We start from the raw sequence: 27,934 nt of genomic DNA, 5'->3' as shown, positions 1-27,934 counted from the left end.
TCTTCATAATTCCTAATTTCTTTAAAGTTTTTATGGGAAATGCATGTTATGTCAAATGCTTTCTTCTGAGATATGATTTTTTTCTCTTTTAAAAAGTTTCTTAAAATGGTGAATTACAGTGACTGATTTTTGGATTAAATCAACCTTGCATTCCTTGGATAAACCATTTGGTCATGATGTATTAGCATTTTTACATATTATTGGATTTGATATAGTAAAATATAGAATTATATAGAATTTCTGCATCCAATTCACAAGGAAAATGACCCTGTATTTTCTTTGTTTGCAATGTTTTTTATCTGACTTTGATATCAGAATTATTCTGGTCTCATAGAATGAGTTTGGAAGTATTCCCTTCTCTTCAGTTTCTAGAAGAGTTTGTGGAGAAGCGGTATTACTTCTTCCTTAAATGCCTGGTAGATTTTACAAGTGAAGTTATCTAGACCTAGAGTTTTCTTTGTCGGAAGGTTTTTAAGTACAAATTCAATTTCTTTAATAAATACAAAGTTCCTCAAATCTATTTCTTCTTGAATGAGCTTTGGCAATTATCTTCTTTCAAGAAAAGTTGCTCATAACATTCCCATTTTATCCTTTTAATATGAGTAAAATTTAGGGACTTCCCTGGTGGTCCAGTGGTTAAGTCTCTGCGCTCCCAATGCAGGGGTCCTGGGTTTGTTCCCTGGTTAGGGAACTAGATCCCGCATGCCGCAACTAAGAGCCTGCACACGACAATGAAGGTTCCGCCTGCTGCAACTAAAGACCCAGCGCAGACAAATAAGTAAATAAATACTTTAAAAAAGAAAAGAAATCCAGTGGTATATATTTAAAAAATATATAATAAGTAAAATTTATAGTGATATAACCTTGCTCATTCCAGATTTTGATAATTTGCTTCTTCTCTCTTTTTCCTAATGAGTCAGGCTAGAGGTTTTCCAATTTCATTAACCTCAAAAACTCAGTTTTTTATTTTATTAGCTTTTCTCTATTGTTTTCTGTTGCCTATATCATTGATTTACACTCTCATTTTTAATATTTCCTTTCTTCTGCTTACTTTGGGCTTTGTTTAGTTTTCTTTTTCTAGTTTCTTAAAGTAGAAGCTGATTTTCATCAATTTGAAATCTTCCTTCTTTCATATTATAAACATTTTGGTGTCATAAACTTTCCTGTAGCTTTAGCTACATCCTGCAGATTTTGATGGTTTTGTTTTCATCTTCATTCAGCTCAAAATACTTCATAATTTCCCTTTTGATTTCTTCTTTAACTTATGTGTTATTTGGAAATATTTAAAATCCTCTTAAATACTGACTTGCTTTATCACCTACATCTATTTAATAGATATAATATGATCTATTTTGATAAGTGACCCATACGTATTTGAAAACATGTATTCAGCTATTGAAAGATGAAGTTTTATAAATTCTACTTATGTAAAGTTAGTTGACAGCATAGCACAAGTGTTCTATATCCTAAATGATTCTCTATTACCTTATTCTATCAATTATTGAGAGAGCCAGCTTGAAATCTCCAGTAATTTCTGCCTTTTAATTGGAAGGATAGATCATTTATATTTAAAGTGAGTATTGATATGGCTGGGTTTTAAATCTGCCATCTTGCTATTGTTTTCTGTGTGTGCCATCTATTCTTTGTTCCCTTTTTCTTCTTTTTCTGCCTTCTTTTTGGCCTCTCAATGTTTCTCATATATTCAACATATTTCTTATTCATTGTTTAGTTGATCATTAACCTAAGTTTGTGATAAAACATGATTAACCTGAAATATAATCACAGTATATTATAACATTATTTATATTAGGTAAATATTAGTTTAATGTCTTTTATATAGTTGAGTAAAACTACCATTTAATAAAGAATAACTATATATTTTATTAAATTTAGTTTTTGCCAAATACATTACAATAACTGAGGGAGTAACTGTACTGCTATCTTCCTTAGAGAACTATTTTTGCTACTTTTATTTTTGCTAAATGATCCATAGGATAGTTTATGGACCAATGGGATATATCTGATTTAAAATGATAGCCTCCTGATTTCTATACAATACACTCCTTGGTATTTACTTTACTAAGGTACAAGATTCAAACTGACCTATTCGCACTAAGAAGTCAAAATATTCCAGAGTTACGAGATAACACTAAACAAAGCATCATTTCTTTTCCTATAAGATTTTATCAGTAAAATAATGAGGTTCTAAGATTGGCTCCTATTCAGAGACACAACTTATATTCTCTTATTCAAAATATTCTCTCTTAAATGCTGTTATCTATCATCTTAATTATTATAGTGTTACTGAAGAGGTTTTACTTAAACTGAATTTATAAGTACACATTAATCTGTACTACTAAGTAAATGTTTTAAAGTTTAAAAAAAGCACATTTTATAAATACATGGAAATATGAGTAGATTACATAGTTATAAGGGGAGTTGTAAAAAGCTCCCTGGAAAGAATGAGAAGTCTTTATGTAGAAAGAGGAAATCTATAAGCCAACAGAATACTAGACTGGGAAGCCTTATGGAATTTTACAATATGTATAACTTTTTGAAAAACTAAAGAAACTAGATAAAAGAGAAAATAAGTATATTATAAATTAAAAAGGAAGCAAATCGTCACTTATTAAAAAAAAAGAAAACCGAAAAGAAATTGTACCTGATCATCATTTTCATCTGAAAAGGTTATTGATGTCAGCTTGTAGTTATTCTTCAATAAAAATTCATTGACTAAGAAGTTTAGAGCTCTCTTTTCAAGAGGTTTGATTGGCTCCTAGAGATAAATAAAAGACAGATACAATACTGTAAGTCTTCTTCCTTCAATACTTGTGCTACCATTTCATATGGAAGATACTTTTAGATCTGTCATTCACCCACCTGAATTTCAGGACTTGATTTGTAATTTTTTCGTTCCTGTAAAGGAACTTCGTGTTCTGGTGGAAGAAAATATGAATAATATTTTACTATTTTACATTAGAAAATATCTCAGCTACTTCTACATTGTCAAAGTAGAAAAAGTCTCAAAAAAGTTTATGTACACCACCTGCAGCCTTTGTCAGGTTGGCTCGGAGGGCCTGAATGGTCTCCTTGGCTTTCCGTAGTTCAAACTCCAGGACTGGACAGGGATTTGGAATAAACACACACAGGCATCCAACCAAGAAAAGGGAAACAAAAATAAAAAAATAAAAAGCAAGGATGGGTATGAAAAAAAAATACAATTTGTATTGAAAACAGAAAGCATGCAATCTTTATGAAACTTGTGAACGCATGCAGCAGAGTTGATTTGCAAGCAAACTGGTGAATGTTTTCCATAGTTTTAGAATACAGGGGACTACTGATCAAATGTTCCAGCTGTCTGACAAGGAATAGCTCTATTTAAAAGTAAAATCTATGGCATACTCTCCTTTAGGTAAATAAAAATCTTAGTAATTTAGGTGGTTGTGTTTCACTCAGTCTAGGTAAGAAATGTAATGGAATGTTTTCAGGTGACATAATTTTAGGGGAAAAGACAAAAATTAGATGAAGTCCTAGCAAATACACTTAAAGAAAATCTTAGGATTAAAAAAAACGTATTTTAAAATGCATTATCTAGAATAATGTTATAAATCAACATACAGAAACATTAGTGAATATAGTCCTTCATTAAGATGTTGAAAGAACAGGGTTTAAATATTTAACAAATGTGGGACGCCTATCAATTTTTCTACAAACAAGTATGTCTTCTATAAACAAGCACAGATATGTTAAACACATATCTAAAGAAAAGTTCTGAGGGGGTTATTTTAGGTTTCATTTAAAGCCAAAGGATAGAAATAGTTTGTCTTTTAATTTACAATTAAGATCATTCTAAAGCAAATGATTGAGTACAATTCTACAAGTGTGGTAATCTAAGGATACTGAGTAAATTTAAGTAGAATTTCAATGTTTCTGACAACTCTTCAAATAGATATTTGTTCATAGTAAGAGGTACTAATGAAACTTAAAGATTTCTCCTATTACCACAGAGTCTGATTATAAGATAAACATGAATACTGAGGAGACATTTTAATGAGCTCTTTAAAATGTTTCATCATGAGCAAGATTTAACTATATGTGTCTTTGCTGGGAATTTTCTTTAAAATATATAAATACTGCTCTGAAGAAAAAGCAAGCTTAGATGTGGGGAAAAAAAGCCATTTGTGTGAAGTAAAGCTCTGAGAAAATTAAGTGATCTTTGTCACAATTGGATATTTAAAAAAATTATAATTTAAATAGTTCTGCATAAAAATTAGCAAATTTAACACTTTAAAGATGCATTTTTTCCTCATTGACTAATAAACAGAATAAAGAAGATGGCAAATGAAATGCTATCAGAGACAACAAGGCTATAAAAATATATGGAAAAAATAGAATTCACTCAGTTTGCATATTTTCATTAAAAACTTAAGATGTAACTGAATCACATCTGGTACATTAAAGCCAATTATTTTGATGCACAGAATTTCCCTGCAGCAACACGGAAGCACAACTAAAAATCAGATGACATGTATGTGACTATTTCTTTTTTGTTAGTCAGCAATGCTGATCTGCAAATATTTCTGTGCAACAAAGTTAAAACATTTCCTAAAACTTAACACTTCTGGAAACTCTTAGAGTTTGTGTTTAAAGTCAGACTACACACATTCAATGTGTTAGGTAAGTACAGAATAGGTTTACTTTTCTTTTTATTTCAAAACTTTAGGTAATTTATTTTGATTTAAAAGCACTTAACTATACCACAAGCAAAATGAGTATACATATTATGCTTCCAGAATCACTTACAATTTACTAACATATTACAGAACAATTGCAGATCAGAAATGCCCTGCACCAGAATGAAAGAAATATGAAAAAAATAAATTAAAAAAAAACTGGTTAAAACACAAACTGTGAAAAAAACTCAGATTCAACTGGTGAAAGTTTAGGTGACCAAGAGCAAAACACTAAATGATCAAGGCACAGAAAGCCAGAAAAACCCATGTCAGACGGCAAGAATTTATATTTTTATGCACATCTACACATACATTGCCAAATGTCATTAAAAGGTACCAATGCTCTGGAAAGATAGTGCTTATCAAAATGAATTCACTCTGCTGCATGTTTCTTAATATACAATATAGACTTTAAAAGACAAAGGCATATCTTTGAAGCCATAGCACGTCTCTATAAAGGCACAGTATGATCAAGTATTTGCAGTTATGTGAGAAAGTTTCACAAGAAAGGTCTGAACACCTATATTTACACATATATAAATTTGTCACTTCTTCATTAAAAAAATATTGGATTAAATCTCAAAATTTATTATCCTGTAAAGAGATACATTGTACCAAGCAACCTCCAAGTATTTTTCAAATATTATAATTCTTCATAAAAATGTTTGAAGAAGTACATGTTTTTAAAAAACACTGTAGGAACCAACTACCAGCCTGCTCACTCCACTATTCCAACCCTCCACTAGCCCAACCCTGCTGAATGCAATTTTATTGGAACTAAAGTAATCGCAGACATAGGTATATTCTAATACTGCATATTACAATCTTACCAAAATATTTAATGACTAAGTCAGTATAAGCAATTCTAGATTAGTTGAGATAGTTATTTCCTAAATAGGGTTGGATAATACTGGCATTATATCAGGGGTAGTTGAGAGCGTCAATATCAGGTGCTTGTGACTTGGGATATATACAATTGACCATGTCGAGACACCAAAGATGCAGTGTTAAATTTCAAAGCAGAAAGAAATATTGATTCTTTGTTGCCCCAACTAAATATATTACTAATATTATCTTGAAATATTTGTTAGTCTTAGTTCTTTTGGCACAAAACTCAAAATAATACATATTTTAGATCTTTCCTATAATACTGATCAGAATATTATAGTGGTAATAAAATACCACTTCCCCATCCTTAATACTTATTTTATTATCCCAGGAAAGGTTCTAGGAAAAGAGGAAAATTCTCATAAGAATATGAATTAGAATAAAAATATATTCCTAAAATAATACAAAAATCCCCAGGCAGTACCATCACCACTCCTTCTGGGTTTAGAGAATGCTCCCTGCCTATTACAGACCTAAGAAAGGTAGAGGACTGTTACGCATGACCTAGCAAATAGTGAGAAATAAATGAACGGAAGCAAGATGCAATCTCCGTAGTTTGTAGACATTTAGTTCTATATTCTTCTGAGGGGGAAAAAATTCCTCCTCCTTAAACTTTAAAAGAAGAAAATTCTTCCCATTATTCTTCCTCCTGCTCAGGTTCTGTTACAAATTCCTCTATCATTCATCTCAAAGTTGGTGTTTCCCAGAGTGTCCTCCCTGGTCCTTTTCTTACTCTACATACTGGGATGATAAACATTTCACTCTTACAGTTTTACTCTCACCAGTACTCTTAAGATTCAGAAATCTTTAAAATTTTTCCCCCAAGATAAACAGGGCTACCTGTTTATCAACTGGACATGCCCACTTGAATGTCTCATAAACTTTGAATTTGATCCTATCTAAATGAACTTCATCATCTTCCTCTCAAATCTGTCTTCCCTCCTCCTGCAGTATCTCTTCATTAAGGGCACCACTATCTACCCAGATGCCCAAATAAGAAACCTGGAGATTACTCTTCACTTACCTCTTGCCCTTACTCCCACATTAATTCAATGTCAAGCCATAATGATTCCAGCCCTTGAATCCTAAATAACCATTCATCTCAATTGTCTCTGCAATTGTCCTAGTTCAGACCTTTATGACTTATATAAATTTTAACAATTTACAACTCACATCAAAGGCTTGTTGCCCTTAAAAGCCTTGTTGGAGCATCTATCCTATTTTAAATCATACAAAACCATAAATAAGATTTAAGTAAAGTTGAAAATAAGAAAAACAAAAAGTACTGCAAACAGGAGGTAAAGATATTTGTACTAAGGAAAAATATATTATAATAAGACAGATAGGCTTGTTTAATCCTGATAAAGCTGGATATGTATGCTGCAGCCCAACAGCTAAGGAATGAGAGGGCTACTGATGATGCTTCTTACCCAGGGGGTAAGGCCAGGCTAACCCACAGGCAAAAATTTGAATTTCATTTTAGAATGTTTACTAGATTACGTAAGCTTAAAAAGGCTTCATATGTCTACTTTGTTGTTTATTGTTCCCAGAACAGTATAATACCTTGAATATAGAGGACTCAGCAAATGTTAGTTGTATGAATGGGCATTCCAGTACTTGATGCCATATCTAATAAATCTAAACATCAGTGATCTTACCAGCATTCAGTAGTGTCTTTCCCTGCAAATTGGAAAGAACAGTTTCTGCAGTTCTCTAGATCCCAATACAAAAATTAAGGTATGAACTAGAGAAGTAATACAGTAACAGGTAGAGGTATGAGAACAAATAAAATCAGAGACTCTGATGCTAAAAGATGGATCAGGTGAACCTGAGACAGGGATACAGATGGTTCTAAAATCAACAAGTTCCTTATCACTAGTTCCAAAGTACTGAACATTTATTTGTATTACAGATATAGACAGGTTTTAGTACAAATTCCTTGACGGCAGAAACTCTGTCTATTTCATGCGTCTGTATCTAGCGCCTAACATAATACCTAATACGTAGCAGATGCTCAAAATGTCTAATTAAAGAATGGCAATCCCAATATTTAGAACATAGATGTCCCTTGCTATCTTGAAGAAAACTTGAAAATTTAACAGCTACACTGTATGTACACTGTACAGCTTTGTTTAATAACATATAGAAAGGCTTTTACTAAAAAGTCAGTTAAATTAAGCTCATTTTGGTTTGGTGTCTACTAAATTCAGAAGTGGAAAATATTTGAAGTGAAATGCTTTTGAAATTTTACTTTTTTGGAAAGAAAATGACTATGTTGAAACAGTCTTGTATGGGAAAGATAAGATTCTGCTATCCACATGAATGTACCGATGAGTCAAAGCTCCAGCCTGATACTTAAAGATACATCGTGAGCCCTGGAATAAAAACCTATATGGTTCACATCCTGATTTTGCCCTTTAGTCATATGGAGGCTACTGCGAAAATTTTTCAATCTTGGTAAGCTTTTCAGTTTTCTGATTTATAAAATAAGGATATCATGACCTATCTTGAAGGATTGTTAACAAGGTTAAATAAGTATTTTATATAAAGCAACCGGAACAGTGCCTGGCAGAGCAGGTGCTCAATAAACATTTGCCCATTTAGAGATCTTTTCCTCTTTAAAGGAACACCTGTACAGACTTGAAAAAATAACCAGATATTTAAATTTAGGGAAAAGATGATAAGAATGATGCTGAACCCACATGTAGTAGTATATATATGTCTCATAGACAGCAACAGTTTATTAAAGGCTGGAGCAGACCCTACATTTGCATCGTGAGGCAGCGGACTCAATACCTGTATTATCTATAATCTCCTTCTGCCCAAGACTGGTATACGAAAATAAAAGAGATTTTTATTCTTTCTCAGTGAGGTTTACACGTGATCCAATGATAGATGGCAGGATAATTATCTTTTCTGGATTGTTCATTTTTCGATTAGGTTCTAAGTTACTAGCAATGGTTAGCAAAGAGCCAAAAATTTTTTTGTAAATGGGAATTGTGATTAATTGAAATTTTCATCCACGTATCACACATTTGGTTCAATAATAGGCGATGTCACAAGAGCATTAAAAGTCTAAATGCCATTCTCTTGGAATAACATACATTTCCTTCCCTTTTCCAGTGAAGATGGAAGACAGCATTCAGTCACTCATTTACACTGAAGTATAGTTGATTTACAATATTGTCTTGAGCTTCAGGGGTACAGCATAGTCATTCGATTTTTTTGTATATTATATTTCGTTACAGGTTATTACAAGGTATTAGGTATAATGCCCTGTGCTACAGAGGGCATTGTTTATCTATTGTTTGTGTATCTATTGTTGTTTATCTATTTTATGTAGAGTACTTTGTATCTGTTAATCCCATGCTCCTAATTTGTCCCATCCTCTCCTCCCTCTCCCCTTTGGGGAACCATAAGATTGTTTTCTAGTCTATAACTGTTTCTGTTTTACATTGATATATAGATTCATTGGTATTATTTTTTAGACTCCACATATAAGTGACACCACATAGTATTTCTTTCTCAAGATAGCATATATTTATACATTAGCATTATATAGTAAGCAAAAATTACTTTATCTCCCCAAACTTAGAGATAAGAGTATAATCTTTAGATTAAAAATATAAGGTCAAAACTACCAAATATTTAAAATATTCACTCTTATTTATGCTTAGTTATAACATATTGCTTAATTATAACATCTTGCTTCTATATCATTGTTCCCCCTAATTAGAAATACTAAAATACCTAAATACTGAGAATAATGATGAACCTCTTAAATTTTACTAAGTCTAAAATTTAGGTTTTCAAACAAAAATTAAAGGGAAGAAAATAATTATGTGGTCTATTTCTGGGTAGAAGTTATTTTCTGATACATAACCATCTGAACAACAATACAATATACAAAACTAAATATATTTGGTTAGTCTCTAATAAACCAAAATACCATGCATTTAATACTTAACATATAACAGAAAACACAGAATAGCTAACATTTACTATATAATTAAATATAACAATGCCACTTAACAAATGATATAATTAGTAGGATAAGTCTGTCCTAAAATTATTCAAATAATTCCCATTTGATTTGCTAATTTTCAGACAGTACTGATGTGATTTCTTTTTTGATACAGCTTTCAATTAATAATGCTTATGACTAAATCATGACTTGATATATGGAGCTGCATTAAACTCTTCCAATGACTTCTCCATTCAATTGATAATGCTATTGTTCTCACTGCTGAATCCTCTCTTAGCCTCTGTTGAACTAAAAACAATTACGTCATTTTTTTCCCCTAACTCAGGGAAGAGATTAGGGAAAGAGAGATTTTTTAAACATTCAATAGCTCTATTCTTGAGTTATAAATGAAAACCACATATTGGAATGTCATTTTAACCAGGTCAAACCTCATCCTTCATGCTAAGAGGTAGCATACAGTGCAGTCAGTTGTGGGCTCTGCTGCTGGGTTATCTGCGTTCAAGTCTTAGCTCTGCCACTAAAGTCTTAATAATCTCTGAGTGCCTCAGTTTCTTGGGGAGGGGAGGATGATGATAATTCTATAACTCAAAGAGTTAATATACATTTACAACAGTGTCCAGAATGGAGCAAGTGCTATATAAAAATTAGCACTCACTTTTATTCATAATGACTATGACAGGCAAACATTTGGTAGGTTTTAACAAACTTGTCCCAGTAAATGGAAGAAAAATATTTCCTTCACAGGCTCTCATCTGTCCCACGTGGCATCCTTCCTGTGCCAGGTGTGCCCACCATTCTGGTGGATTAAAATACCTAACTGATGTCTGTCTGCTTCCCATCTATCTCAGAGTCAACGTCCTAAGAAAACTACAATTCCAATAAGACATTCAAAAATTACTTCAATAACAGACAGCCACAGCCTTGAAGCACCAGAAAAGTACCAGTCACTTGACACCTGAGAAGCCAGAGCTGCTACACTGGTAAATCCCAGGGTGGACCCCCAGAAGAATCCAACTGGCCTCATTTGATGTGGGCAGAACACAGAGGGTACAAATTGGTTTTCTGAAGTCCCTACAGATCCAGTGGTGATGCCTAAAAGGCAGAAATGGTGGGAGGATGGAGAGGGGAAGGAGATTGGAATGAGAAACCAAGCAACTAATAAGGATGTTGGCCTTCTTTTTGGAATGGGCAAGGTCCTGGAGGCTCCTGATGGACCAAGCATTAACCCTTTATTTTCTGGATCACAGGCAAGTCAAGAGAAGTTTCTGGAGAGATGCAGTGATGGCCAGGGAGCATCCAGGGACCCAAGCAAAGTTTTATTCACCAACCAGCATAGAAGTATTTAAACCAATTTTAACAATCAGTAGAGCTGTATTGGTATATAACACATGAATATTACTCAGCCCTGGTTTGGAGGATAAAAGGAATGAGGAGGCCAATGACCAACTAACTTTGTACTAAACCATGGCTAACTTAAACCTCTTTTACACCAGTTGTATAACTACATGGTTGTAAACTACTGGCTACAAGCAGAACTCAGCAAACTGTAGGTGTGCATAACCAAAAATTCAGAGCACCACTGGAAAGAGCAGTTGGGGGTTGGCATGTTCCCTTCAGCCAATAAATTAGTAACATAACTTTGTATAATAACTATATCAATATATTCACATATCAAATTATAGAAAGAAGAGAATTCTTCAAGTCATTTTATTATTTCTGGAATGTCAAAAAATCCAAATCTGTCTTTACAATCTTACTCACCTGCCACTCTCTCATCCGTTTCCCTGTTACCATCATCTGAATATCTTGCAAAGTCTAAAGAATCAAGGGTACTGATGCTCCCAGCTCGATCTGTAATAAACCAAAAAAAAAATAGAATTAAACAGATTTTTATTTAACTGCCAAAATAAGGGACTGGAAATCAATTAGCTAAGATTTTTTTTCCAGTGAATAAACTGTGACTCTAAGATATAGGAATTCTATTAAAACAATAAGGTAAAAATGCTCATACCAATTAAGCTACTTTGAAGTAACTCATGTTTCCCTGCCCAGATCTCTAACTAACTCCTGAATAATGGACACACAGGATAAAATGCAAGCCCAGCTAAGGACAACAAAACTGTAAACAGTTTGAATTTTATTCCAAGTACAATGGAAAACAACAAAAACACATACATTTTTGGAAAATCATTTTGGCTGCTGTAAGGAAAGTGATTTGTAGAGAGACCAGTTAAGAGGCTACTATGTAAATCAATTACACTTTAATATAAAATAACAATTAAAAAAAAAGAGGCTATTAGAGTCATGTAGGTGAGAGATGATCACATTTGGCCTAGAATAGAGGCAGTAGAAATGTGAGAAGTGTTCAGGGTTATTTTTTGATGTAGAACCAACATGTCCTGGTAGTGAAATGGATGTGGGTTTAAGTAAAAGAAAGTAAACAAGATAATTCCTAAAGACTTCATTTATTGAATTTGTAATATGGGATGCAAAAGGCAAATGAAGGGGTTTCAAGAGTTCTGTGTTTTAAGTGCATGGTGGTAGTGGGGAGTGTCCCTAGCTTTTGCCAGATTTTTAAGTGTCCCTAAACAGAAAAACACGATGTAAACATTCTCACTAAAAGGAAGAAATCAATGCTGATACTCACTAAAGGAGATCTAGTTAGCTAATGCAAAGAAGGGACAAATGAGAGGCTAGGTCAACTCATTCTATTAAATCATGCTACTTACATAATGTCTACTGTTTATATATTGCTCTAAGGAATAGATTATCTGTGTTTAGAAAGCACAGTCTGGACAAATGAACGCAAGTTACAGAAATAAAGATTTGAACTCCACGTAGGGCTCCCTCACCTCCTTTTAAAACAATTAGTACATGCCAATAATTGAAATGGTTGACTCTTCAAATACAGCTATGTCATTATCAATGTACCACTTATCTTTAAATTCCTATTAAGTGAAATTCTATATATAGTACTCTTCTGAGAACACTGTTTCTATTCACAGAAGCATTTAATACCCCTGCAATTTAATTATATCTGATAAATAACAACTTGCTATTAAGTTTTAAGACAGCATAAATAACAGAAAATCAAGTATTACAGTACCATTCATTAGAGCATAATTTATTTTAAGCATAAACCAAGAAACACCAAATAACAATAGTAACTACAGAAATCTAGAAAGTTCATATTAAATATAGGCTGAACTCAGGAACATTACTCAGCAATTAAAAAAAAACTATTGAGATATATGCCACAACATGACTGAATCTCAATGCTTTATGCTGAATGATAGAAGCCTTACGCAGAGTATATAATGTATAATTTCATTTACATGAACTCTTAGAATAGGCAGTAGTAATTTATGGTAGAAAAAAATCATTATAGTGGTTCTTGGAGTGGGGGGCTGAAAGGGGTGGGGACTGACTGACCGGAAAGGAGCATGAGGGAACTTTCTGGGGTGACAGTAATGTTCTATATATTGACAGGAGTTTGGGTTATCATGAACTGTTAAGTATGATGTTGGTTGTTGATTCTGGATAAATATTTTTCTATTATGTTAAGTATCTATCTAATGTTAGTTTTCTAAGTGTTTTCTAGTATTTTCAATCACACATACAAGCCTAGGTTAGAGTATTTTCAATCACACATACAGGCCTAGGTTAGAGCCTATTTGATCACCATATATTATTCCTCCATTATACTGTTACTATTTCTCTAAAAGTTTCAAAGAAATCACCTATGCAATAGGAAGAGTTCTTGGGGAAAGCAAACACTGCTTAATTTTTGACTTGGTATTATTATGGCCATTGAAAAATATATTCTAATTATTTTTTTTAGTTCCAAGCCAACAATTTTATATTCTCCAAGAAAAAAAGTTCTAATGTCTTTTTAACTAACAATAACTATAGTATCATAAAAGTAAAAAAGAAATCTCCTAATTTATTAAAATTTATTCCATGTCAGAAAAAAATTATAGAAGGAAGTAATTTTAACTTTGATGGGGCTAACGTATAACAGATTTTGTACATAAAATGTACTTTGGAATTTAAGACTAATAGGTAAAGAGCATTGGTTAATTCAGTGAACATTTAGTGAACAACTATAATGTACCAGGTTACTGACAGGAAGCTACAATAAAATATTGAATAATAATTTTTAAAGGTTATAGATATAACTGACTCCAAGAAGTAGAGTTAAAATTTTTCAATACATACTCCTCTCTATACTGCTTGAATTTTTTTATTTGTGCTTTGGTATTTTTTCCCCAAACACAGTTAATACCTTTTATGATATGGGCATTTTATAATTAAAAAGTCACAAAAGTACCCAGTTCACAGTTAAAGAATAGGAAGAAAAATAATGTCAAGCAATTAGCTTTAAATTCCAATTTGTTTAGTAAAGATCGTTTACTGAACCATGCCTGTGTCATGATAAGTAACAAAGAAAGAAGTATATAGTATATAAATTTAATAAACAGAAAGATAACAAATTTACCTTAAAAGTAATTATATCTAAATCTGAGGTCATGCATAAACACTTTAATATGTATCCACTTAAATTAAAAATGGATCTTAGGAATCTGTCAATGGCAAAACATTTATATTTTCTGATCCTCAGTTCTTCTCTAACACTGGGACTCACTTCACTGACCCCTATGTTCAAAATATTTGAGAGCTAGAGGGAATCTTAGAGATAGTCCAACCCCTCCATCAACCCCAGTTTGATGAGAAAACTGAACCGTGTATTCATTCAATGCATATTTACTAACCCATGGTAGGGAGTAGAAAGATAAAATTCAATAAGACTTGGTTCTTGCCTTAATAAGTTTATAAACCACTGTAGTTTCGTGCTGTAAACAGATAACGATAATAAAGTTAGACTACTTTATGTTAAAGGTTAAGCAAATTAATCTGTGAGCAAGCTAGGGGTACAATGTAAGTCTCCCAGTTTGCAGTCCACTGTCTTTTCTGTCACAAGATCACACTGAGTTAAATGTCAAATCAAAAGACTTAAACTTAGGAAGAGGCTTGAACACTGAAATTTTATTGACAAACTATTCACTGAAATTAAAATTTCTATAATGCTGGATGATTTTACCATATGAACAGCTATCAGGTTAAAAGGAATATTATTATTAATAACAGCATTAGTTATTATATTGAAGATTTTCTGACCACTTATTCTGTGCCAGATATTTTTCATAGATAACCTTATTTAACCTTTGTGACAGTCCCCTGCAAGAGGAGTCATTACCTTCCATATTTTACAGTAAAGGAAACAGAGACTGTCCCAGAGATACGCAGCTAGGAAGTAGCAGAGTAAAAATATGAACTCAAGCTCTCTGATGCCAAAGCCTGAGCTCTAAACCATTAGTTCCCTTGAACAATATGTAAAAGCATGCAGGTTCAGATCTCCTAGATTCCAGCTAAGTTGGGCTTGATACCGTGAAAGGCCTCAGAAAGATCAGCCTGGACTCAACTTTCCTCAGGCTATACAGGGAAAAGCTAATTTCACACGGAATATTCCAAACTTACATATTTATAGGATCCCATTACCTAAAGATCATTTCTTTAACATAACATCAACATTTTTTCAAAGCCTTATTTGCCAGGCACAATATTACGCACTGGTGACAGAAAGATAAATAAAATATGGTCTCTTTTCTATACGCATGCTAAATAAACATTTATATATTGCCTACTTTAGGCATTTGTGCCAGGTGTGAAAGAAGTCAAAGATATATGAGACAGGAACTCCAACAAACATCTTAAAAAAAAATCCAGTCAGCTAAAACATTAACATATACAAAAATTTCAGTAACACTAACACAGTCACAAGTTTCCATATAATTAATCTCCATAAGTGAGACAGACAAAAAATACCACAAGTTCAGGGGATTTAGAGATCACTATGTGCTGGAGAAGCTTCAGGGAGAGGAAGGAACATAAACGGGACCTTCCCTTAAGGATATACAGAATCTGGAAAAAACAAAAGGAGGATGGAGGAAAAGAATTCCAAGAGAAGGAAAAATAATATGGCCAAAGGCACTGAGATAGGAATATATAAAACATGTTCAAGGGACATTGAGTAAACAATGTGAGTACACCAATGGTTGGTATATGACAACAGGGTTGAAAAGGTAGGAAGAAGCAAAATTACAGGGAGAACTTTATGATGCACACTTATAATAACATATTTCAAAGTCATTTTTATCATATACTATGCAAAAATGGGAAAAAATAAAATTCCTAAGAAGAATTAAATTCTTGTTTCTGCAATATATAATTTTGCTAATAAAAAAAGAGTTCAAAAAAGTTGCCTTGGACAGCAGAAAGCAATGTTAAAAGGTTTTAGCCGCAGCGACAGGAATGAATAGCTTTTAAAATCAATTAAGAATAAGGATGGAGGAAAAGTTTAAAGGCACAGGAACCAGTTATAAGGCTAAAACTGAGGGTCCAGATAGATGTAAGCTAAAGGCCTGAACTAAGGCAGCACACAAGCACAGGGCTGATGGATGGTTAGAAAGACCATAGACAATACGATGACACTACCTTGAGCGATCTAAGCCACCTAACCAGGACCAGCTGGTTTCAAAAACAAATGAACACCATTTCTTACTGCTGGGGAGTTTTGAAATAATAGGTGGGAATATCTGGAAGAAGGTTACACCCATGATGGCAACTGGGGTCTCCTCCTTGAGGCTTAGCCATGTTCCATGTCTAGACCAGAAACTTAGATGTAACCATGCAGCAAAGCTTCAAGACTGAAAAAGAGAGTACATGCTAATCCAACCTTGGCAGATTTCCTTAGAATTTCATTCAGCAGATTATTCACCTCTGTCTTGATGTGGTGCTATAGTTTATCGCTTTATTTTTTAAATGATCAATATTACACTACCTGACTTGCCTTCTGCATTAAAACGACTGGCTACTCTGAGTTAATAAGATATACTCTGAATGAGTTATTAAGATACTTTGCCTGACCATACACTAAAATGATTTAAGAATATTTGCTTAACTGTGCTTTAAAATTGACAAAACAGTAGTTGTGGTGTAATGGAAAGAATGCAGACTTGGAAGTTAGTGATCTGGTTTGGAATCCCAGCCTTGCCACTTAAGACATGATATGTGGTAAAATATAAAAGGGCATACAAAGAAAAGGTAAGCCCATCTCCCAACCACCAATCACCCTCTGTGACGACAATCATTGTTTAGCCTCTTCTGTATATATCCTTTTAGAAATATCCTAGGCATAGGCCAATTTCTCCCTTTTTGTATGTAAATGGAAAAACACAAATACCTGAATAAATTAGCCTGCATCCTAATTTATTCAATTTATCATATATCTTGGTGATCATTCCACATCGGCACATATAGATCGTTTTTTTTAATTAGCCAATCCCCTACTGTTGGACAGTCAGGTTGTTTTCAATCTTTGATACCTTTACTTGTAGAATATATGAAAAAAACCTAGGTTCAGTAGTAATGCAAACAAGCTTGTCTATAATAAATTATAGAAATGGAATTGGATATTAAGGAATATGTATTTTATTTTATTTTTTAGGAATATGTATTTTAAAAATATGATTGATATCACCAAATTATTCTCAAAAGAGTATCCAACCAACAGTACATAAGTATACATTTTACTTTCCGACCTTTGTGTCACACATATTTGATCAAAACTGCATTCAGAAGACAATACTGTTTATAGAAAAAAAATCTGTTAGGAAGACTTCAGTAAGACTGTAGATTCAAAAATCACCCATCAGTACAGGCTACCTATTTGATATGGACATCTTATTAGAAGGTTTAGGAGACAAAAATTCTTACTGCTGTAACTTATTAAAGGGTACAAAATGCAAATATTAAACATTAAGAACAATAATAAAATGTGACTAGAGATTTTGGTGATACATTCATAACTCTCATCATCCCACCTTATATTCTTTGGTCAATGCTCCTTACTCACATATCCATCCCTGAAGAAAAAAAGAAGGTTCCCATGATTGTAAAGAATGCCTACAATCAAGAGCTACTCTTACCTAGAAAAATTAGAAACTTTAAGGCTGTTGCTAGGTACTTTTCTAACAGTAATTCTATTTCCGTACAGATATACATCAACAGAATAGTTACAAAACTCCTCATACGATGCAATAAAAAGCTATTGGTACAGTTTTGTTCACTTGAAACATGTCAAATGTATCTTAAAAGAGATTTGTGTCAACATTATACTAAGAATTATTAACTGATTCTGAAGATTTCCCTTCCAGATAAAACTAATCCTCAAGGTTACAAATGGCAACAGGAGACTGAGAATAGAGAAACTGGTACATATGTACCACTAGTTTGTGAGCAAAGAATGATATTTTTTTGCTGTTATTTTGTGCAAATTTAATTAATAGATGACACAAGACAGATATTCAATATAAGGTAACAAAAAAGGTAGACATATACCAAATACATATGCAGAAATAACTTACTATGCAAAATTCATTCTCTGGGTTCATATACCAGAAAGAAGATGGTATTTCATGTCACTAAAAACACCAAACTCAATTTACACTGCACAGTTATAGGATTAGGTGCCAATTAAGGGTGGAATAGTGGAGTTATAACTCCCACTACAAATTTTTCTTGTTTTACCGGAATTTACTACATGCAAATTTTGACAAAAATACTTTAAAATGCTTTACTTTAAATTGCTTTAAAGAAAAGTACAACACCATATAACCACCACCTGATATGAACAACTGCTAACAGTTTGCAATTTAAAAAGAAATAATACCTTAAAGTTCATGTCCCTAATGTTTCCCTCCTCAAGGGCAATCACAGTAATGGATTTGGTGTGACTCTAGTTGATGCTTTTATATCTATAATACATATACAAGTACCCACAAATAATATACAGTATTGTTTTATGTGTTTGAAAATTTAAATAATGGTATAGAACTGTAATGCTCCACAACAGATCTGAGATCTGATTAAAGGCTGCTAAGATTCCCATTTCATGAATATACCATAACTAATGTTTCCATTATGTATGGCCAAGAGGACTGTTTCCAACCTTGTACACACCTCGTTACACACCCTCATAAGTTCCAAATACTTACACGTGGAAAAGCTGGGTTGAAGGGTGTGCACATCTTCAACTTTTCTAGATTTTATCAAAATATTCTTCAAAGTAGTTGTATCGACACTTCTACTGGTAGCACAAGAGTGCCTGCTTCCTCCATATCAGGAATACTAAGAGTTGTCAGACATCTTCATTTTTGCCAAAAGGCTGGGTATTGTGAAATGCATTTCCCTGATTACTAGTGAATTTGAGCAACTTTTTATTGGTTTGCTTCTTTTTGAATTACCTATTTTTATCCTTTGCCTATTTTTCATTAGGTTATTTTTCCTTCTCTTAATTTATAGGCATTCTATACAGATTCTAAATTTGAAATAATTTTTGACTGTTATATGTATATGGCAAATATGTACTCCTAGTCTGTGGCTTGTCTTTTACTTTATGTTAGCTTTTTACATACAGGAATTTTAATTTTGATACAAATATATCAATCTCTTACTTTAAAGTGTACAATTTTTATGTCTAAGAAATCCTCACCTCAAGGTCATAAATATGTTTTAATATTTTCTTCCAAAAGTTTTCAAGTTCCATTTCCCACATTTAGTATTTTAATTCATTTGGAGACTTTGTTTTCGTGTGTGTGTATGTGTATGGTAGGAGGTAAAGAAATAATTTCCCTCTAGAAGGAGAAAAATTTATTGAATAGCCTACCCTTCCCGCACTGATTTGACTCTTTCTCCTATACAAAAGACTCCTTGAGCTTGTTTCTGGTCTGTAATCTCTTTCTTACTTCACTCTGTCTACCTCTGCTCTTCTTTGCTTTTAAAGTACTTGTTCTGTAGATGGCAACATATATTGATTTTTTAAAACTATTATTAAGTTCCAAAACAAAAATAAATAAAGGGAAAAAAAACCTTTTCTGGCCATCCATTAGTTATAAAATTGAGTAAGTAATCACTGTCTAAGAAGAACACAAAAAGAAATTATACTTAAAAATAACTTACATGAATGTGATTAAACACATCTGTAAAAATGTAGGTACAATGCCTTTACAGACATAAAATACAATGCATTAACTGTACGGTAGTAGGTTTTAATGAACCATTACAAAATCCTAAATCCAATGTTTGCCTTTTCATAATTTATTTTACACTTATACAAACTTACTGCAAATGATAATAAATATTAATTCAGCTGACTCTCACAACAGCTCTATGAGGTAGGTACCATTATTCTCATTTTTAGATGAAGAGACTGAGGCATTGAGAGATTAAGTTATTTATTCAAAGTCACAAGGATAAAAAAGTAGCAGAAACAGGATCCAAGCCAGGTAGTCTGACTCCAAACTGTGCTCTTAACTCACTATGCTATACAGCTTTTTCCCTTAAAATGAGCAGACTTCTTTGATCTAATTTATGGTGGCTACTCAAAAAGAAATGCTATCGAACTTTCCTGTGAAATTCAAGTACAAATGTTCCCAGTATGTTTTTTAAACGATTATTTTAATTAGGATGCCATATACCCATTAGTCCCATTTAATCCTACAAATTAGTACTAGCAGATATCACCTATCTTTCTCAGTCTTTTATCATCAGCAAATCTGATCTGGTTTTCCCTCATCGCTTCATATATTTTTTCTTATAAAAGAAAGAACTATAAAATGAGTTTTTGAAGTCCTCTCACATATATACCCTCATGTAAACTTCATTAAAACCCTATAACTAGCAGTGGACAGAAATGATTACTATGCTTTACACAGAATAAGAAGGCTGTAGGGCTTCCCTGGTGGCGCAGTGGTTGAGAGTCCGCCTGCCGATGCAGGGGACACGGGTTCGTGCCCCGGTCTGGGAGGATCCCACATGCAGCGGAGCGGCTGGGCCCGTGAGCCATGGCCGCTGAGCCTGCGCGTCCGGAGCCTGTGCTCCGCAACGGGAGAGGCCGCAACAGTGAGAGGCCAGCATAAGAAGGCTCTAAAAGTAACGACCTGTAAGTGGCAGAGCAGAACTGAGGATCAGATATCAATACTACAAGTTGAGTGGTCTTCAAAAAATAGGCCAATGGCTTCCCTGGTGGCGCAGTGGTTGAGAGTCCGCCTGCCGATGCAGGGGACACGGGTTCGAGCCCTGGTCTGGGAAGATCCCACATGCTGCGGAGCAACTGGGCCCGTGAACCACAATTACTGAGCCTGCGCGTCTGGAGCGTGTGCTCCGCAACAAGAGAGGCTGCGATAGTGAGAGGCCCGCGCACCGCGATGAAGAGTGGCCCCCGCTTGTCACAACTAGAGAAAGCCCTCACACAGAAACGAAGATCCAACACAGCCATAAATAAATAAATAAAATTTTTTTTAAAAAATGGGCCAAGTTCAAAAGTATAGATGATATAGACTGGCACAGACCTACTGTTGTTTTTATTAGTTACGCATCTTTCCACGGCTACTCTTTTACCAAGCCCATATTTCTCTATTTTATTCATACCAGTGTGAGAGATCTGTCATGTAGCTTGCTATAATCCAAATATATCAGCTCTAGGACAGTCTTCTTGATCTTGTTATAGTTAAGTGTTATCGTTTGCTGAATCTTAGTAAATACCATTGCTGTATTCAATTATATCAGGTATTCATTTCTCAGAAATCTGAAGAATCTATTTTTAAAGTGAATTAGACAATTTACATTCAACTTGTTCAGATTTCCTGGGCAGATGTCCTTAGTTTGTAGAAAACATATGCATATGTGGAATTAGAGAGTTATCATGCTCCAGCGAAATGGGGGTCAGCAACCAGTTTAAAAATTAATTGGAGGGAGGGAGCCGCAAGAGGGAAGAGATATGGGGATATATGTATAACTGATTCACTTTGTTATAAAGCAGAAACTAACACACCATTGTAAAGCAATTATACTCCAATAAAGATGTTAAAAAAAATTAATTGCAGGTATACACAATGTTCACTGCAGCACTATTTATAATAGCCAGGACATGGAAGCAACCTAAGTGTCCATCAACAGATGAATGCATAAAGAAGATGTGGCACATATATACAATGGAATATTACTCGGCCATAAAAAGAAATGAAATTGAGCTATTTGTAGTGAGGTAGATAGACCTAGCGTCTGTCATACAGAGTGAAGTAAGTCAGAAAGAGAAAAACAAATACCCTATGCTAACACAAAGATATGGAATCTAAAAAAAAAAAAAAATTGGTTCTAATGAACCTAGGGGCAGGACAGGAATAAAGATGCAGACGTAGAGAATGGACTTGAGGACATGGGGAGGGGGAAGGGTAAGCTGTGATGAAGTGATAGAGTAGCATTGACATATATACACTACCAAATGTAAAACAGATAGCTAGTGGGAAGCAGCTGTATAGCACAGGGAGATTAGCTCGGTGCTTTGTGACCACCTAGAGGGGTGGGATAGGGAGGGTGGAAGGGAGGCACAAGAGAGAGGGGATATGGGGATATATGTATATGTATAGCTGATTCACTTTGTTATAGAGCAGAAACTAACACAACACTGTAAAGCAATTACACTCCAATAAAGATGTTAAAAAAAATTAATTGCAGGTACAAATTTCCAATTTTAAGATAAACAAGTCTTGGGGATGGAATGTACAGCATAGTGACCATAGTTAACAAGACTGTTTTGTGTATTTGAAAGTTGCTCAGAGAGTAGATCTTAGAAGTTCTCATACAGGAAAAAAAATTGTAACTTTGTGTGGTGATGGTTGCTAACTAAACTTACTGTGGTAATCATTTTACAATATAGACATATATCAAATCATTATGTTGGACACCTAAAACTAATAAAATGTCATATGACAATTAGATCTCAAAAAAACGTCAATTGTAATATTGAAACAAACACTCATACGATAAGCGAGTTGAAGTAGATCAATCCTAAACTAATGCAAAACCCCCAAAAATCAACCAAAGAGGAGCTGTGTTCAAATTATGGCCAAACAGCAAAACATAATTCACTTAAGCATCAACAAGTATGTTTTTAGTATAAATAATTTAGAAACCATATTTTATCATCAACTCTCACAGTACTTATAGGTAGAGGCCAATAAAAACAACTACCTGAAAGAAAAAAATAGGCTATTAATATTTAAGACCCATCTCAATCGATATTTGTAATTTAGATATAAGTAGACTGTATTTTTAGATCAAGGTAAGTGTTCTTTTTCAGTTAATCATCCTAAAACCATGGGAGTTAAGGGGGTGGGCACAATTAAAAGCCATCATATAAAAACAAATGAACCAAATTTAGTTTTTGACCTAAATATACTAAACAAAATGAAAATTACACTAATCCTGGAACGTTTTTTCCAACAAATGTTTTTAAAAAAACAAGCAAAGAAACAGATAAGCATACATTCTGAAGATCACCCCTAAAGTAGAAAGTGTAAGTTTAATTTTTGACAGAAATAAGGCCTGTTTCCCCTGATTAATGCCCCTATCTTGCTTCCTTTTAAACTATGTACCACAATGGCTTGAAACATCATACTGCATTTTAAAATCTCTTTATTAATTGGTGAGCCAGATAATGGTAAGCATGTTCCCAGACGATGTTTTAAACAAGGCAAAACATAAAATAAACATTATCTTCTCTTTACCCTCACTTTCTTGCCTCTCCATCAAGAACATAAACTCAACGACATACACTAAACTTCTCTTGGATTCCTACAATCCTTAGTTGATCACAGTTTAATAAATGTATTGATCAATGTAAAATATTGAATACCAACAATACTCTTCACTGTTCTAGGCAACGAAAATATCTGACTAATTTTCCACAAGAATTAATAAGTTTGAAGCTACTGAAATGCATAGGCAAAAAAATGACAGTCATGTAAGCGATAAATTTAGGAATCTATATGGTCCAGACAATAGTAGGAAGTCTCATTCAGCTAAAAGCAGTGAACCTAATAAATTTTAGAAATATACTCTTGATACTCTCCTGTTAGAAGCCAGAGGAAGCACTAAACCCAATTCCAACCTAACAGGGAGGAACTACTGTACTTTATAAAGCAGAAGAGATGGGAACTCTGGAAGACGGTAATCATACAGCACAGGTGACACTAAGAAAGGAACAGAGCACAGTGAGATATGTACTCTTTCAGAGTTTTGAGAAAAGATAGGCAAGGAAATGAAACAGAAAATTTTAAAAAGGAGAAAGATGACTCAAGAAGTCTGTAGGCTCACAAGTTAAATTATTAAATTCAATCATAAATGCCTCCTGATAAGCAGCCTTACAAAAATTTGAAAGGATGATAAATACAGAATAAAAGAAATCCATCATTGAAAGGCATAAGTTATTTGACCACCTACTGTCTCTACAAAGAACTGGCTCATCCTAAGCAATTACAGTCTAATTTTGATTAGAACTCTAAGGCTTAGAGTGGAACCAGCATTCCTCCGGATAAGATACTACAATCTGTTCAGTGCTAATCAATGGCATTGGCACAACTTTTATCTTGCAATCTAATTGGAAAGCAAAACAATTACCAAATTGGCTCAACTGGCAAAAATACAGGGGAAAATATATAATTAATGTGTGTGTATATTCAACCAAGTAAAACGAAATACAAAAGATCTAATTAGTTTAACAAATGGATCTAGTAGGAACATCACAATGATGCTGCAACAATTTATCAAACACTGAGACTTCATTAGAGCTCATTTTAAATTCTTCTACTGAAAACATCAAAATTATAAAGCTATAATTCTTTTAATTTTTGAATGTTTTATAAATACAGACTACTCTTCTAATCAAGAAAAAAGATTAAATATAGTATGAAGACTTCTTACAGTATTTTAAAACCACCACTATACTAGTATTAACCGAGGTCAACAGACTTTTGGGTAAATGATTTAGTAAATCTTACAAAATTACAAAATATACTAAAGTTTGTGCTATAAATATCTGCACATTTATAGGAGGAATATTTAAGAAATATTTCTTCTTTTTATGATGCCATTATAGGCCTAAATTTAAAAGCTAAAACTATAAAACTTCTAGAAGAAAATACACAAGAAAATTGTTGCAACCTTAGGATAGGCAAATATTTCTTATTTAGGACACAAAGAGCACAAATCATTAAGGAATAAACCCAATTAACTGGACTTGATAAAATTAAAAACCTTTGTTCATAAGACCCATTATTAAAAAATGAAAAGGCAACCATACTGGGAGAAAAAATTTGCAAAACACATACTTGATAAAGGACGTGGGTCCAGAATATATAAAGAACTATAACTCAATAACAAGCTGGGAAGAGACATTTCACAAAAGATACATTAATGGCAATACACACACACACACACACACACACACACACACCCCCAATGGCAAAAAGCTCAGAAGAAATAGCTCAGCATCACTAGCCCTCAATGAAATACCACAGCACTCTCACTAGAATGAGTTAAATAAAAAGCCTGAAAATACCAAGTGTTTGGGGGATGTATAGAAATTGAAACTCTCACACACTGGTGATGGAAATATTAAATGATACAACCATTTTGTAAAAACAGTTTGCCCGTTTCTTACAAATTTAAATATATACTAAGTATATGACCCAGGAATTCTATTCCTAGGTATTACCCAAAAGAAATGAAAACATATGTCCAGGCAAAACTTATACAAGAATGTTCATGGCAGCTTTATTCATACAGGCCAAAAATGGAAAAAACACAAATGGCTAACAGATGAATGGATAAACCAAAAAAGGAATGAACTATTAATACACATAAAAACATTATTTGGATAAATTTCAAAAACATTTTACTGAGCAAAGGAAGCCAGACAGAAAAGACTATATGCTCCGGAACTGCATTTATATGAAATTTTAAAATAGACAAAACTTAACTAAGGAAGTGGTTCTCAATTGGGGAAATTTTGCCCTCCCCTTCCTTGGACAGTGCTGGTGACATTTTTTGATTGTCACAACTTAGGGAATGGGGTCAGGGTGGTTGCTACTGGTATCTAGCAGACAGAGAGGCCAGCAATGCTGTTAAACATTCTAGAATGCAGAGGACACTAACACAACAAAGAATTATCAGGCCCAAAGTTTCGATAGTGCCTAGGCCAAGACTGGAAAATTGCGTTCTACAGTGGTCAGTGATGGTCTTCGGATATTGAATGCAAAGGAAAATGAAGGAGTTCTGGTGACAATAAAAATGTTTTGTATTTTATTTGTAGTAGTAATTTTTTTTCCAAAACTCATCACACTATACACTTGAAATGGGCACATTTTATTGTATGGAATTTTACCTCAAAGTTGATGGTAAAAATTACAGTGTCTGTCAACTAATATAAAGCTATATAAAACAGTTTAAAACAATTTTTGCTTTCTAAATTATATGGATAGAAAAGACAGAAAAGGCAAGTACCACTGGTTGGATTATGGATAATTTTGATATTTTTTTCCCTGTTGCTCATTTGTTTTGTACTAACTTGAAAATACATTATCTAAAATATTTAATTATATATTTTTGAGTTATACCCAAAACAGGTCCAATTAAATGAGGATAATAGAAAAGCACAACTGCAGATGAATATTTGATTGTAGTTAAATTTTGATTTTTGATCACAGGACTTAAGTTATTTCAAGAAACTATAAAAATGTATAATGCAAAGGCATTTAGAGTCAATTTTTACTCTAAAACACCTCTATAATATTTAGTCTAAATTATAAATATATTTGTATACGAAAGGTTTTTAAGAGACATTTTCACTATAAACAGTGATATCACGCCATAATAAGGTAGGGTGAACAGGATAATAAATTCTTTAAAATTAAATAGAATAAAGTTATGAAGTAAGTAATAACCCATTTCATTATATTTATATAGTAGAAAAACACAGCAGATGCAATTTAATTATGTTCAACAACAGGCCAGGAACTGCACAAACTGTGAGGAATATAAAGATGACCCTCAAGAATTGACTATCTAATGGAGAAAAATGATACTGTTAACAAATCAAATACAAAAAGTTAAAAGCAACGGTTGAGGTTTGAAAATAGTACAATGAAAGAACCAAACAACCAAGCCTGGAGAGTGTGGGAAACATTTACAAAGATGACATTTGAGCTGGGTCTTGAGGAAGTAGTAAGAGCTTATCAGGTGAAAATCATTATTAGATAGTTCAAAAATCTGAAACCAAACAAAGAAAGCCAACTACCTAACAATTTTGTTACACTGCTCTTTGTTACATTTTATGGTCTTAAAGGTCAGCAATGAGAAAATCGTTTCCAGAAACGGAATATTATCCTATAATATTGAGCAAGGAAGTTACACCTGCTGAGAAAGTTCCATATTCAAGAGAGAAATATGCTCAGTATTTACCCTGATGGAAAGTGCACTCTTTGCACTTTCACTACATCTAAGTTAGGAAATATAAGTCTCTGGCACCATTTAAAAGTATAGACAGGGCTTCCCTGGTGGCGCAGTGGTTGAGAGTCCGCCTGCCGATGCAGGGGACACGGGTTTTTGCCCCGGTCCGGGAAGATCCCACATGCCGCGGAGCGGCTGGGCCCGTGAGCCATGGCTGCTGAGCCTGCGCGTCCGGAGCCTGTGCTCCGCAACGGGAGAGGCCACAGCAGTGAGAAGCCCGCGTACCGCAAAAAAAAAAAAAAAGTATAGACAAAAAATAATCAATTGGGTTACACTTTTAAAACTGTATATTTAACATTTGTTAGTAAATTCCAGTTGGCCTCACATAACGCACAAAAACACCTCATACCATTAATAAGGGAAAAAATCTAAGATGCCTCTCAAAAGGGGTGGGTCCTAGGAATACAGTACACATCCTTGACAGCACGTTTTAAAGTCATAAGAAATGCTTATAAATATATGATGAATGAAGTAAACGACTACTCTATACTGCTAACAATGATTATAACAAGGTAAAAAAGTTAATTCCTAACTTAGGCAGAGAAAAAAGCCTGTGAGGTGGTGAGACCAGCAGATACACTGCAGGCAGAACTTGCCTAGCCAGCTCCTTAGACTTCCTGTAATTTTGGAAACCTACTGAAATTAAGGAACAGAAATGGAATTAAACTGAATTTAAACAGAACAAATTTTATGCAACAGAAAACCTAATTTTTGAGTGAGCAAGTCATCCCAAAGACAAAGGGTCTTCAAGTGGATCTGATTTCGTGGAGAGAAATTTCCTATTCTTTTCTCTCTTGACTTTGAGTCAAATAATTACTGCGAACAATTTAAGGAACACTGTTTCCAGGCAGTGGTGATT

At 33.7% G+C, this 27,934-nt stretch overlaps 1 protein-coding gene across 5 annotated transcripts in view; it reads right to left on the bottom strand.

The window, feature by feature from the left end:
- Positions 1 to 27,934, bottom strand: part of RELCH (RAB11 binding and LisH domain, coiled-coil and HEAT repeat containing) — a 121,151-nt gene that overhangs the window by 92,121 nt on the left and 1,096 nt on the right. For all 5 annotated transcript variants that reach the window (XM_060029172.1, XM_060029173.1, XM_060029170.1 and 2 more), the window contains exons 2-5: positions 11,368 to 11,457; positions 3,047 to 3,118; positions 2,881 to 2,936; positions 2,663 to 2,776 (exon numbers count right to left, since the gene is read on the bottom strand). In XM_060029172.1, the coding sequence (XP_059885155.1) occupies positions 2,663 to 2,776; positions 2,881 to 2,936; positions 3,047 to 3,118; positions 11,368 to 11,457 (332 nt within the window). The remainder of the gene's footprint in view (positions 1 to 2,662; positions 2,777 to 2,880; positions 2,937 to 3,046; positions 3,119 to 11,367; positions 11,458 to 27,934) is intronic.

This window comes from Delphinus delphis, chromosome 13 (assembly GCF_949987515.2).
Source record: "Delphinus delphis chromosome 13, mDelDel1.2, whole genome shotgun sequence".
In the NCBI taxonomy this organism is placed as follows: Eukaryota; Metazoa; Chordata; class Mammalia; order Artiodactyla; family Delphinidae; genus Delphinus; species Delphinus delphis.
This window is presented reverse-complemented; position numbering and strand designations above follow the sequence as displayed.